This window comes from Acanthochromis polyacanthus, chromosome 1 (genome assembly GCF_021347895.1).
Source record: "Acanthochromis polyacanthus isolate Apoly-LR-REF ecotype Palm Island chromosome 1, KAUST_Apoly_ChrSc, whole genome shotgun sequence".
Taxonomy (NCBI): Eukaryota; Metazoa; Chordata; class Actinopteri; family Pomacentridae; genus Acanthochromis; species Acanthochromis polyacanthus.
In genome coordinates, this window is record NC_067113.1 from 38,731,982 (window position 1) to 38,746,397 (window position 14,416).

A 14,416-nucleotide genomic window follows, 5' to 3' on the forward strand; every position below is an offset into this window, starting at 1 on the left:
AAATGATTTAAAGCTCATACAAAATTACTTAGAACTTTCCCAAAATGACTCAAAACCTGTTTGATATTGACCAAAATGTGCTTACAATGACTGAATTTTGTCCAAAATCATTCAAAATTTGTCCATATTGACTTGAAAACTCTGCTGTTGCCTGTAAGAGTGAACATAACAGTCTTCATGCAGTGAATATTGTCCAAAATAATTCAAAACTTGAACAAAATTAATGAAAATGATGGAGAATTTTTCCAAAAATGATTCAAAACCCTTCTAAAAACAATTCAAACGTGTTCAAACTGACTTATAAATTGTTCAAAATGACTTAACACTCATCTATAATCAGTCAAAATGCGCTCAAAAAGACTGAATATTCTCCAAATTGACTTGAAAACTGCTGTTGGCTTCAACACTGGATTCAGTCTTGTCCAAAATGGAATGAAAAATTGTGCAAACAGACTCAAAATGTCTCCAAAACTAATCAAAGTTGGTTCAAAACGGACTCCAGATGGATAAAAAATGAAATAAAATGAGTTCAAAGTAAGATAAAACCAGTCACTGTGACTCCATCCAGGAAGATGAAAAATTCAGACCAACATCTGCAGCGACCAGCAGGAGGCGCTGCTGTCTACATGAGGTTCACATGTCACCTGTCTGGAGGCCTTCTCATGATGTCGGTTATAAATGAAGACAGAAGAGAATCAAACTTCATCACTGAAACAGAAATTTTAAAAAACCACCAGTCAACTAAATAAAGACTGAACTTTCTCAATGATCAGAGTTCTACTTTCATAGAGTATCCTGAAAGGTTCAAATATTCCAGGAAAAACATCCAAAATCACCACAAAAAGTATCAAAATAACCACAAAACAGGTGAAATTATGTCAAAACTAAAATTTGGCACAACAAACTTGCAAAAACTACCCTGAAACGTTCAAAAATGCCAGGAAAAACGTTCAAAAGCACCACAAAAAGTACACAGAAAACTTGCAAAATTAGCCCATAAAGAGCCAAAACTACCAGAAAAAGACACAAAATTACCCAGAAACACTCAAACATGGAAAATCACTAAATTTGGTCATTTCTGTGGCAGTTTTCTCTGTTTTTGCTGGCATATTTGAATGTTTCAGGGTAATTTTGGTTCTTCTGTGGTGATTTTGGATGTTTTTCCAGGCATATTTGAACCTTTTAAGGTAGTTTTGGCTGTTTTTGGAGTGATTTTGTGTGTTTTTGTCAAAATTTTGCAGGTTTTTTGTGCCAAATTTTGAGTTTTTGTTGCAATTTCTTCTGTTTTAGGTAGTTTGGGTTCTTTTTGTTGTGATTTTGGGTGTTCTTCCTGGCATATTTGAATTTTTCAGGGTAGTTTTGGCTCTTTTTGGGGTGATGTTTTTCTTTTTGTGGTAATTTTGGCCAGTTTCGTGATAATTTTCCAGCTTTTTTAGTTGCAGTTTTTACCAGTACTCAGATGTTTCTCCTCCTAAATGTCCTGGTTCTATCTGCTAGACTGATGAAGTTCTGAAAAAGTCCATTAAAAAGTCATAAATCTAGAGCCACCTCTATGGAACTCTGGAAATATTCCCAGTATGAAGGTAGAGCTTCCTTTCTTGTTCGTCCTGCAGCTCATCAGCTTCCTGTTTCTGTCTGAACACGCTAACATCACGCTAACAGCCGTGTGCCGTACCTGCAGTTCACCAGTTTATCGTCAGTCAGATTACAGATGGACTCAAACTCAGGTGTTTTATCCTCCTCAGGTGTCCGAATCTGGGTCAATGATCCAATCAATTCAATTCAATTCAATTCAATTTTATTTATATAGCGTCAATTACAGTCAACTCGTCTCAAGACGCTTTACAGAACCCAAATGCCTGACCCCCAGAGCAAGCCCAAAGGCGACAGTGGCAGGAAAACACCCTTTTAACAGGGAAGAAACCTCGAGCAGAACCCGGCTCTATATAGGGGGGACCCATCTGCCTGCTGGCCGGGGGGGTTGAGAAGGACAGAAGAGGGCAAGGGGGAGGGATGGGAGAAGAGGGAGGGGTGGGAAAGCAAGGAAAACACAACACACATTTGGATACATGCATGACAGGATATATGACACAAACAAAGTATAAGCTAACATTGAAAACTGACTCATAGTTTACTCTGATGATGTACGGCTCTGACATTAAACATACTCCATATATAGCTAGCAGTAAAATTCAAACAGTATGTAAGTTAGCATAACAGTATAGTGAAGGCAATGCAGAGTTGACTGGTGGAAAAAGGGAGTTGGAAGCAGAGGGCTGGAGGAAGGTCAGCAGCAGCATCCCACAGTGGACATGGTGGAGACTGGACCAGCTGGTGGAACATCAACCGCAGATCTGAAGCATCCAGCTCTGGGACCAGGGACACTCGGAGAAATAGCACGGGGGAAACAGAGTGAATGTACTGCAATAACGGTATACATATTAAATGTAAAGGTAGATAGAGAAGGGCTCAGTGCATCCAGAGAAGTCCCCCAGCAGCCTATAGGCCTATAGCAGCATGACTAGAGGCAGAACGAAGGGACGTCCAAGAGGGAGTCAGCTGTGCAATGAAGACACAAGCCGAACCCCTGTGGGTCACCCAGTCAGCCCCAACTATAAGATTTGTCAAAAAGGAACGCTTTAAGCCTGGTCTTAAAAATAGAGAGGGTATCTGCCTCCAGAACCCAAACTGGGAGCAGGTTCCACAGGAGAGGAGCTGATAACTGAAGGCTCTGCCTCCCATTCTACTTTTAGAAATTCTAGGAACAACAAGTAAGCCTGCAGCTTGAGAGCGAAGAGTTCTACTAGGATAATAAGGTACTATCAGATCTTTAAGATATGATGGAGATTGGTTATTAAGAGCTTTATATGTCAGAAGAAGGATTTTAAATTCTATTCTGGATTTAACAGGAAGCCAGTGAAGAGAAGCAAGTATAGGGGAAATATGATCTCTTTTGCTAACTCCTGTCAGTACTCTCGCAGCAGCGTTTTGGATCAACTGTAGATGTTTGAGAGAACTATTTGGACAACCCGATAATAAGGAATTGCAATAGTCAAGCCTGGAAGTAACAAAAGCATGAACTAGTTTTTCTGCATCACTCTGAGACAGAATGTTCCTGATTTTTACAATATTACGCAGGTGAAAAAAGGAAGTCCTACAGACTTGCTTTATGTGCGAGTTAAAAGACATGTCCTGGTCAAAAATAACTCCAAGATTCCTCACAGTAGTACTGGAGGCCAACGTGATGCCTTCCAGAGTAACTATTTGCTTTGAAAGCGAGTTTCTAAGATGTTTGGGGCCAAATACAATGACTTCAGTTTTGTCTGAATTTAGCAGTAGGAAGTTAAAAGTCATCCAGGTTTTAATGTCCTTAAGACAATCTTGCAGTCTAGCTAACTGATCAGTTTCATCTGGCTTCATAGATAAATACAATTGTGTGTCATCTGCATAACAATGGAAGTTAATACAATGCTTCCTAATAATATTGCCTAAAGGAAGCATGTATAATGTGAAAAGTATCGGTCCTAAGACAGAACCCTGAGGAACTCCATGATTAACTTTAGTATGCTCAGAAGAGTTATTGTTGACATGCACAAACTGGAACCTATCTGATAAGTAGGATTTAAACCAGTCCAGTGCTGTCCCTTTAATGCCAATTGAATGTTCTAGACGCTGTAATAAAATGTTGTGGTCGATTGTGTCAAACGCTGCACTGAGATCTAACAAAACAAGTATAGAGACTAGTCCATTATCTGATGCTATGAGAAGGTCATTAGTAACTTTCACTAGAGCTGTTTCTGTGCTATGATGCACTCTGAAGCCTGACTGAAACATTTCAAACAAATTATTCCTTTGTAAGTGTTCACTTAATTGATTTGCAACTGTTCTTTCCAGAATTTTAGAGAGAAATGGTAGGTTGGATATTGGTCTATAGTTAGCTAACACATCTGGATCTAAAGTGGGCTTTTTAAGCAAAGGTTTGATGACAGCAACCTTAAAAGCCTGTGGTACATAGCCTGTTACTAGAGAGAGATTAATCAGATCTAACATTGAAGAATTAATTAAAGATGAATTAATTAAATTAATTAAATCATTTAATTAATTAATTAAATCTCATTAATTAAATCAGAGCTCCACTATCCTCTACAGGAACCAGAAGCTTCAAAATAAAAGAGCTAAAATTAAAATGTCCCATAAAGAGTGAAAATCACACAACAGAAAAATAACAAAACTGTGGTTGACATTTTTACAATCCTGATAATGATAAATAATAAAAGAGTGAAACTGTAAAACTTTCTCACTATCACTGAAATTTGATCAAGATTATTAATTATTTCAGTTTCATTAATATTTTAATTATCTTTTGATGTATTGATCATTTTTCTTATTATTTCTGCTGCTTTATTGATTTTTTAAAATTTTTGTTTCGTTTTTTTTTTTTGCTATGCTTTTAATTCTTTGTGGTTCATATGAAAATGAAACACGAGTTTTCAGTTTGGCGCTCAGCAGAACCAGGAAGGAACCTTCAGCTTCTGCAAAATAAGGGCGGATGTGAATAACCTGTACACACCGGAAACAAGCCGGTGAACCTTCAAAATAAAACGCAACACTGAGAAAACAATGTTTAAACAAGAATTAATTCCATACCATTGTTTGGTTTATCTCTTGATTTAATAAAAAAAATACATTTTGAGGTTCAAAAGAAGAATTCACGAACAAACATTGACTATCTAAACATGAATTTCTGCCGTATCTGAAGCTTTTATTGTGAAAACGGCTGGAACTCTAACCGGAAGTAGTTTTCTTGCGCTGCAGTTGACGTTACTGGATTCTGGCTTTCCCCGAAGTTTCTGCTGCTCGTTCACGACTCTGCTGTTTGTTTGTTTATTTGTTTGTTTGTTCGTGGCATTGTGTGTTTGTTGACGTCACCGCGGAGGACTGCCACGGGAGCTCGCGCCAAGTTTGTCGACTCGCACGGCGCAGACTCAGAACCAGGACCGGAACCAGACCAGGTGAGTCCAATAGAGCAGCCTTACCTGTTGATCGCTTCTGTGGGTTAAAGATGGTTCCGGTCTGACCCGGGTTAAATGATCTGACCTGGTCTGAAATGTTCTGTTCTGTTTTAAAATGTTCTGTTCTGGTCTAAATGTTCTGTTCTGGTCTAAATGTTCTGATCTGGTCTAAATGTTCTGTTCTGGTCTAAATGTTCTGATCTGGTCTAAATGTTCTGTTCTGGTCTAAATGTTCTGATCTGGTCTAAATGTTCTAATCAGTTCTAAATGTTCTAACCCGGGTTAAATGTTTTGATCAGGTCTAAATGTTCTGTTCTGTTCTGGTCTAAATGTTCCGATCTGGTCTAAATGTTCTAATCAGTTCTAAATGTTCTAACCCGGGTTAAATGTTTTGATCAGGTCTAAATGTTCTGTTCTGGTCTAAATGTTCTGATCTGGTCTAAATGTTCCGATCTGGTCTAAATGTTCTGTTCTGGTCTAAATGTTCTAACCCGGGTTAAATGTTTTGATCAGGTCTAAATGTTCTGTTCTGATCTGGTTTAAATGTTCTGATCAGGTCTAAATGTTCTGATCAGGTCTAAATGTTCCGATCTGGTCTAAATGTTCTGTTCTGGTCTAAATGTTCTAATCAGTTCTAAATGTTCTAACCCGGGTTAAATGTTCTGATCTGGTTTAAATGTTCTGATCAGGTTTAAATGTTTTGATCAGGTCTAAATGTTCTGATCTGGTTTAAATGTTCTGATCAGGTCTAAATGTTCTGATCTGGTCTAAATGTTCTGATGAGGTCTAAATGTTCTGTTCTGGTCTAAATGTTCTGATCTGGTCTAAATGTTCTGTCAGATCTGATCCTGTGACTTGGTAACTTCCTAAAACTTTGAGGAACTCAAACATGTTGAATCAATTTCAGCAGCCAGAAGCTGAAAACAGTTTAAATGTGAAAGAAAACACTAGATGACCTCAGTGATAGTGAGATAACTAATTAACTACCTATCTGACTGACTAGCTAACTACCTAACTGACTATCTGACTAACTGATAACTACGTATTCAACTCACTAACTGATTGACTAACTAGCTAACTACCTGACTAGCTAACTAACTGGCCTTCTAACCACCTAGCTAAATAATTATCTGACTAACTAGCTAAGTAACTATCTGACTAGTTCGCTAACTAGCTTACTAACCACCTAGCTAACAAATTAACTAACTATCAGACTAACTAGCTAACTAACTATCTGACTAGCTAGCTAACTAGCTACTAACTACCTAGCTAAATAACTAACTATCTGACTAAGTAGCTAACTAATGAGTTAATTAACTAACTAACTGACTGACTAACAAGCTAACTAACCAACTACCTAACTAATAAATTAACTGACTAGCTAACTAACTAACAGACTAACTAGCTAGCTAACTAACTACCTGACTAGCTATCTAACTAGCTATCTGGTTTAGAGACTCTGAATTTTCAGTCTTGGACTCTGCAGAATCCAGTTTCTACTGGTTTTATGAACCAGTTTAACCTGCAGACCCAGAAGTCAGAACATGAAACCAGAACCTTTCTGCTTCTGTTTTAAAGTTCTTCTGTTCTTGTCTGGTTCTGGAGGTTCTAACCGGTGATCTGGTTCAGGTGAAGGAGGTTCTGATGTTTACAGGGATCAGACTACTTCCTGTTAAATCCAAATACCAAACCAATGACCCGTTCTTCTGTTCATCCACAGATGCCAGTGTTCCCAATGCTCCTAGTGTTCCCAGTGTTCTCCCATTGTTCCCCCAGTGTTCCCAGTGTACTCTAGTGTTCTCCCAGTGCACCCTAGTGTTCTCCCAGTGTTCCCCCAGTGCTCCCAGTGCTCCCAATCCCCCCACCATGAGCGTCCAGCCCCGGCGGATCCGTCTGAAGCCCTGGCTCGTGGCCCAGGTGAACAGCGGCAGGTATCCTGGTCTCCAGTGGCTCAGACCGGACCACCGACTCTTCCAGATTCCCTGGAAACACGCGACCCGTCACACGCCGGTGTCTGACGAGGAAAACACCATCTTCAAGGTGAGAGTTCCACCCTGAGCTGATTAAAAACATGAAATCACAGCTGACGTTACGTTATTTACATGTTACTGAATGTAGAAGTAAAGGAGCTCATTGAGTCCAGAGAAGAAGAAGAAGAAGTCGTTTGACTTCCTCCTCGGCTCGGTTTCATTTCACGCTTTCTGAACGAGTTCACTTGAACCTGATGATGTCGATTCCTCTTTATCCACTTCCTCTTTCACTTCGAACAGAGTTTAGAACTGACACAAACACACTCAGGCCACCTCTGTAGGCCTGTTCAGATGCTAGATCTGCTGGGAAACTGACAGCTTTTCTGTTATTTAGACAGTATAGATGTTCAGTATCTCCAGAAGTTAAACTCCTACAGTCATGGAGTGTGGTGAGAACACAGACAGGATATTTTCCATCAGATTTAAATGATTAAATGATTCCACAAGAGGCCAAGTTGACAATTTTAATCCTTAACAATGAAAGAAAGTGCAAAAATTTCAAACAAAAGGTGGTGGTGTGTCTCCATAAAGTTCCTGTAAGTGTATATGTGTGGATGGATCCGTATTTCTTCTAAAAATAATTGTCCAAAATTACTTGAAACTTGTCATGAATGTCTAAAACATGTCCAAGAAAAGATAATGATTATCCATAATGACACTAATGAATAGTTGTTGGACCTTGAAAGTGGATAAAGTGCATTACACAAATTGTTGGTGGTCTGGTGTCTCCATAAAGTTCCTGTAAGTGTTTATAGATGGATCCATGTTTCTACTAACATACAGTCTTTGGTTGACATTTCACCAACTGTTGAGGCTCTAACATCAGTAGAATCTGATGGGTGGTTCTAGTTTCTTACAATTTGGACTTGATACTTGTACAAAATTAGTCCAAATTGTCCAAAAAGTAACCGAAAGACATGTCCAAAATGAGTAAAAACTCTCTCTAATTTGACAAAATTTGCTCAAAAATGACTTGAAACATGTCTAGAATTGCTCAGAAACATCCAAAATAAGTTCAAACCTTGTTTCAAAATGATTCAAAATTTACTTGGACCCTGAGCAACATCATAAACAGTCGAGAATGACATTATTGAGTATTCATCCTTGAACATGTAAAAAATGTCTAAAATCTCCAATCCAGGATGATCGAGTGTCTCATAAAGTTCCTGTCAGTGTATATCTATGGATGGATCCATATTTCCATGAAAATACAGTCTTTGGAGCAACTTTTGACTCTCTAACATCAGTAGATGTTTATGTACATTTCACTTTGTAATAGACATGAAACTTAACTGTGACCTTTATGGACCAATTTTGGAGCTAAAATGTGGAAAAATTTTCAGATTTTGTGCCGTGTTGAAAGTGAAATTATTTTTGGTCCACAGTAGTCAGATTGCTGCTGCGACTTTTACAGGAAATTAAGCAGAAATGAAGCCGGCGTGTTCAGATGCTGTCAGATTAACAGAAAGAAGAGCACATCTTTAATAAAGGCTTAGCTTAGCCGAACATGAACTCTCTTCCACTGAATGTACCGAGTGTATTTGAACCTGGACTAAAGTTGGATTCGCATATAAACATTTATTAAGAGGGTGTTGTTGTGTTCGTCCCTGCTCTGTGTCTTGCAGGCGTGGGCTCTGGAAACGGGTAAATATCAGGAAGGCGTGGACGAACCCGACCCGGCGAAGTGGAAAGCAAACCTTCGCTGTGCTCTGAACAAAAGCAGAGAGTTCCAGCTGAAATACGACGGAACCAAAGAGACGCCGGTCCAACCGTACAAGATCTACGAGGTGTGCGAGCAGCCGGGGAACGCAGGTGAACAAACTCACCTGGACGGGATTTTTTTTTTAAAAATCATTTCAGGTGTCAGGAGACCCGTGGAGGAGCTTTCACGTGTTGATTTTCAAATGAATAAGGACAAATTTCCTTTTTATTAATCTTCAAATATGGAACCAAGTACAAAATGTTCAGTCCAGGCTGGTCTAGTGTGCCCATGAAGTTCCTATAAGTGTTTATCAATGGATGGATCCATATTTCTACTAAAATACAGTCTTTGGTCAAAATTTCACCAACTTTTGAGGCTCTAACATCAGTAGAAGTTGACAAGACAAGGTTCCAGTTTTTAGATGTTTAGACTACAGGTTGATGTGGACTCATTGGTAGGAAACAGAACCTAGAGTCCATAGATGTTGGTCTTCATAGAGGTCTAGATGTTGGTGTTTAATCTGCAACATTGCCTCCATGCTGTTTACACGTTGAATTTCTGTAAACTGTCCCGTTGAGGTCTTCTAACATCCAATTGTTTCTGTTTCAGACGGTGTTGACGATGATGACGAGGAGGTGAGATCGAAAACAAATAATAGGTTGACTTTAGGGACGTCCACATCAAGCTTTTTTGACCCTGATCCAACTGTTCCACCCGGTGTCGTCTCTTACTGTTTAATACTGTAGAGACCAGAGGAGGCGTCACTATGAGCTGTTGACGTTAACCAGCAGAGGGCACTGTAGGACACCATGACAAAGACTTTTGTGACTCTTAATGACCTCTGGCTTCATACACATCGGCATTGACGAGGATTGTGATTGCCTGACAGAAGTCTTTGTCATGGTGCCCTGGTCCAGATTTAGGATCAGGATCAGGACATTCCTAGTGGACATGCTGTCACCTGACTGACCATAATTCTGTTCTTGCTTCCAGATGCCCAGTCTCAACGACCTCACCATCAGTAAGTATAATATTTAGCTCAGTGTCTCCATGGAAACACAGTGGCTGCTGATGTAATCTGATGATGTCGTCAGACCCCAGAATCAGTGACCCCTCCTCTTTCGCCTCCTTCACGGATCGGTTCGGTTTATCCACCAATGGGACGTTCGGACGGCCACATGTCATCCCGGTGCCGCTGCTCCAGGACAGAGTTCTGCCCATGGCCTCAGACGTTCCCATGGCCTCAGACGTTCCCATGACCTCAGACGTTCCCATGACCTCTGACCTCCAGCCTCAGGGTCAGATGGTGGATCAGGGCAGCTTTGCTCATCCTGGAGGTCTCCGTGACGGACTCCCTGACCTGAACTCTCTGCCCGGTGTCGGGGCCTCTGCTCACCCGGGGCTTGACCCGCTGGAGGCCAGGAACATGGGGGCCATCCAGAACCAGGGGGACCCTCAGAACCACCAACCCTGCAAGTACGACCTGCTGAGCAGCGTCCCACGTGAGTGCGTCCTCTGACAGAAGTTTTATGTTGTTACAAATTTCAAGATTCAAAATATTTATTGTACCCTTAGGTAAATTCAGTTTACAGTGAGTAAGTTCTCTCGTATTGTAACATACCTAAAAAACAACACAAGACAAGACACGACAGTGCTGGGGCTAAAAGAACAAAGAAGATGGCCCCAAAGTAAAAGCAAAATAAATTAAAAGCATAGTAAAAAATAACTAAATAAATAAATAAAAATGGTTAAAAATATATCAGACCAAGCTAGATAAAAATGTGCCATCTATAAGATTAAGATGAGAGAAGCAATACAAGGAATAACTGCATTAGTTACATTTCAGTTTCTCTTATTTGTTGATAGCACAGATTGCTGCTGGTACAAAGCTGTTTTTGTAGAGTCTAGTTTTACAGGCGGGTACCCTGAACCTCTGACCTGAAGGGAGCAGCTGAAATTCACCGTTAATCCCATTTAATGGGAGAGATTTATATGCCTCCTTAACAGATCCATAACAAAGATCAGTAATTTTGTCCTGCCTAGTTGGACAGGTTACATATTGATAAAAGTCAGGTAGTGTCTTTTTGAGGGAGATACTACCTTACAACACAGGTTCCAAACAGAATGCCGAGAATGACCATACAGAACTAAATTTAGACCAGAACAGACGGTTGGGACACTTCCAAATAGATCTGAGGACATTCAGAACACTTGTACATAGACAAAAAGACAGTCAAAATGGTTCCACATAGACCAGAAGACAGCCAGAACAATTCCACAGAGATGAACGGACAATTACAACAGTTCTACTCAGACTGGGGGATCCTCAGAACAGTTCCACATAGACTAGAAGACAGCCCGAAAAGTGCCAGGTAGACCAGGGTACAACCAGAACAGTTCCACAAAGCCCAAAGAACAGTCAGAATATTTCCAAATAGACCTAAGGCCATTTGGAACCAGACTAGAGGACACTCGCAAGAGCTCTGTATAGACCAGAGGATAGGTGGACTGGATCCATTAGAGCCTGAAGTCTTCAAATAGTTCTGATTAGTCCAGATTTAAGAGGACAGATGGGGGTTCTGTCCTGGTCCTGGACCAGTCCACCAGGTGTTCAGTCCTGTAGAACCCTTGGGTTATGATGAGGAGGCACTGTTGGGCTCCAGTCCCAGATCCAGTTTATGGGTTTTTCAGGATGGTGAAGTTGTTCCGAACATTTCAGTGTCAGCAGAGGAACCCTAGGATTAATAAGAGGATAAAAGTCTGTTCTGTTGCTTCACCTGCCGGCTCAGTGATGAAGGTGTGGTTCAGGGTGGAACTGGTTCTGCGGTTAAACACATTCAGGATGTTGTTTTATGAGCTCACAGTCTGATTTCGAGAAACGGATTCAAACTGGGCTGGTGGCATCATGGTGTTAGTCCAGATGTCCATTGGTAGGTCCACAGTGCTGCAGCGCCCCCTACTGTAAACCCTCAGTTACTACTGTCCTTGTCCTTTGTGTTGCCGGGGTAACAGTCTCTCCCTCTTGTTGCCACAGTAACAGATCTGGACCTGAAGTTCCAGTACCGAGGCCGAGCTATGGGTTCTCTGACGGTCAGTAACCCTCAGGGCTGCCGGCTGTACTACGGACACCTGGAACCAACCCCGGACCAGGTGGATCTGTTCGGACCCGTCACCCTGCAGCAGGTGCTGTTCCCGGGAACGTCTGAGATTCAGAACCAGAAGCAGCGGTTCTACACGGAGGCTCTTCTGGACGTGATGGACCGCGGTCTGATCCTGGAGATCTGGGAGCAGGACATCTACGCCATCCGGCTCTGCCAGTGTAAGGTGTTCTGGTCCGGACCGGGTATGCCAGAGCAGGGACCTCCCAACCCCATGGAGAGGGAGAAGAAGATCAAAGTGTTCAGCCTCAACAACTTCCTGCAAGGTTGCTGTTGTCCAGGTTGGTTTGGTTTGCTCACCTCAGCCTCCAGGTGTGATCTAACAGACGTTCTTCTGTCCACAGAACTCATCCTGTACCAGAAAGGCGAAGCTCCAAACCCTCCGCCCTTTGAGATCTACTTCTGTTTCGGGGAGGACTGGCCTGACAAGAAACCCAAAGAGAAGAAACTCATCATCGTCCAGGTAATGTCCAACTAACTGACTCCTTCTCACATTGAGCCCCTTACTGACCGTAAGACCTCTTCTTTTAGTTTGGTTCTAAACGGGTTGTTTGAGGGTCTGTAGCTTTAAATAGAACGTAAATAAACAAGGTTAACTGTCAGGCAGCTGCTCTATCTGATTGGATCACCTGGAAGCAGTCAGGGGGCTGTACAGAGTCAAGTAAGGTACAGTAAGGTAGCACTGAAATCAGATTATCAGCTTATAAAGCCGACAGGCTATAACACAACCACAAGCTGACACAATAACAACAAATACACAACAGTGAAATGGACGTCCACCATATAAATGATGAGACTGTTGACTGTGGATAGTTAGCTTAGCCTATTAGCACATGCAACTAGCTAAGGAAATATACTATTCTGCCAAATTAACTAGCTATGCTAACTGGCAAAGTATGCTAACTAGCCTAATATGCTACTCAGAATCACAGAACATAAGATGCTAACCTAAATATCGCCATTTAACAGTCTCCAGAATCACGGAACTATCAACTGTCAATATGAGCAGTTAGCATATTGAGCTAGTTAGTATATTTAGTTAGTTAGCATGTTCAGCTAGTTCTTATATTTAGTTAGTTAGCATGTTCAGCTAGTTAGTATATTTAGCTAGTTAGTTAACATATTCAGCACATTAGCGTAGTTACTTAGCAGTTAGCATATACCAGATTTAACTTTCCCACACCCTGTGCATGACCAGGAACATGAACAAGCTCAAAATATGCTTTAGGACAAATGTCCAGCACCACAGATGTGCACAAGCATGAACATGCATGAGCATGAACGTGCACGTGACATACTACAGCAGTGTTATGTCGAACAAGCCTCCGTATTTCTGGGACTCTGAACCAGATGGATCTAGTTTAGGATTCAGAGCTGGGTTGTTGTGGTTCTGCTTGGTCTGGGTTTAAACTGGTTCCCTTTACGTTCTCAGGTGGTTCCTGTGGTGGCTCGGATCCTGACGGAGATGTTCTCTGGAGAACTGAGCTGGTCCACGGACAGCATCCGGCTGCAGATCTCCAACCCGGATGTGAAGGACCAGACGGTGGAGCAGTTCAAGGAGCTGCAGAGGCTCCTGCAGAGTCAACAGATCCAGGGGCCCTGGACCCCCGCCAGGCCCTGAACACATCCAGGACCTCCTCCGGACAGCAGGACTGGTCCTTTGATGAACTCTTGTTGTTCTGATCGTTTCCTGTCAGGGTTTTTATAGATTATTGATCATCTGTCAGAACTTTGGAGGACAGTCTGTAGATTCTCAGTCGTCCTCCTCAAGTGAAACGTCATCAAGGACCAGGACCAGGACGAGGAGTGGAGTTGGTTTTGGGTGAAGCTCTCAGGATCAGTGAGGACAGACTCTTGACCAGCTGAGTGTAAATCATTTCATTAGACAAACCTTTAAGCCCAGAGTGTTCAGGATTTCAATAAACGCTGCAGTATTCTTTCTAGAACCGACTCCGACTCTCTCTTCCAGTGATGATCCATCAAAGATCATGTTGACATCTGGTTCCTCTGAATATTTAAGACCTACAGACTAATTCTGCACTTGTATCAGCCGACTGGCATTAAATTAATGAGCAGATTTCTTCAAAGCCTCTGAAGAATAGTTTGAAAAGGTTCCTCTAAGAACCTATTTTTGCTGAGGTTCTTTACAGCACTATTTAGAATAAATCAAATAACTACTTTTTAATTGTTCCTTTGGGGTTCCAAATTATGGTGACCCAAGGAACTTTTTTTAATTTACTCTCTGAGGACCTTTTGGGGGTTCCTTACAGAACTGTTTTCACAAACGGCTTTTTAAAGAACTGTTTCCTGAAAGGTTCTTTGTGGGACTAAGAAGAGTTCTTTAGCATCACTGTGTCGACTCGTTGTGGTTCCAGTTAGAACCAGTATTCATCAGAGTGTACCAGCAGGAACCAGTCTGACCAGAACTCCCAGCAGACGGGTCTCTGCAGGAACAGAACGATGACATCACATTACCCAGAGGGTGGCGATGACATCACCTGTTCACATTCCTGG

General features: G+C 41.5%; 1 protein-coding gene across 4 annotated transcripts; it reads left to right on the top strand.

The window, feature by feature from the left end:
- Positions 1-4,817: 4,817 nt before the first annotated feature.
- Positions 4,818-13,848, top strand: irf5 (interferon regulatory factor 5). Of its 4 annotated transcripts, none has more exons than XM_022212218.2 (8): positions 4,818-5,012; positions 6,733-7,052; positions 8,668-8,854; positions 9,354-9,379; positions 9,738-9,765; positions 9,839-10,246; positions 11,779-12,365; positions 13,335-13,848. In XM_022212218.2, the coding sequence occupies exons 2-8, from the start codon at positions 6,879-6,881 to the stop codon at positions 13,521-13,523; spliced, it is 1,599 nt and encodes a 532-aa protein (XP_022067910.2). In that variant the 5' UTR covers positions 4,818-5,012; positions 6,733-6,878; the 3' UTR covers positions 13,524-13,848. The 4 variants fall into 4 exon arrangements, with proteins under 4 accessions (XP_022067910.2, XP_051807113.1, XP_022067909.2 ...); XM_051951153.1 differs by lacking the exon at positions 4,818-5,012 and having other exon boundaries at positions 5,019-7,052; positions 11,779-12,183; positions 12,247-12,365; XM_022212217.2 differs by lacking the exon at positions 4,818-5,012 and having other exon boundaries at positions 5,019-7,052; positions 11,779-12,168; positions 12,247-12,365.
- The last annotated feature ends 568 nt before the right edge of the window (positions 13,849-14,416 follow it).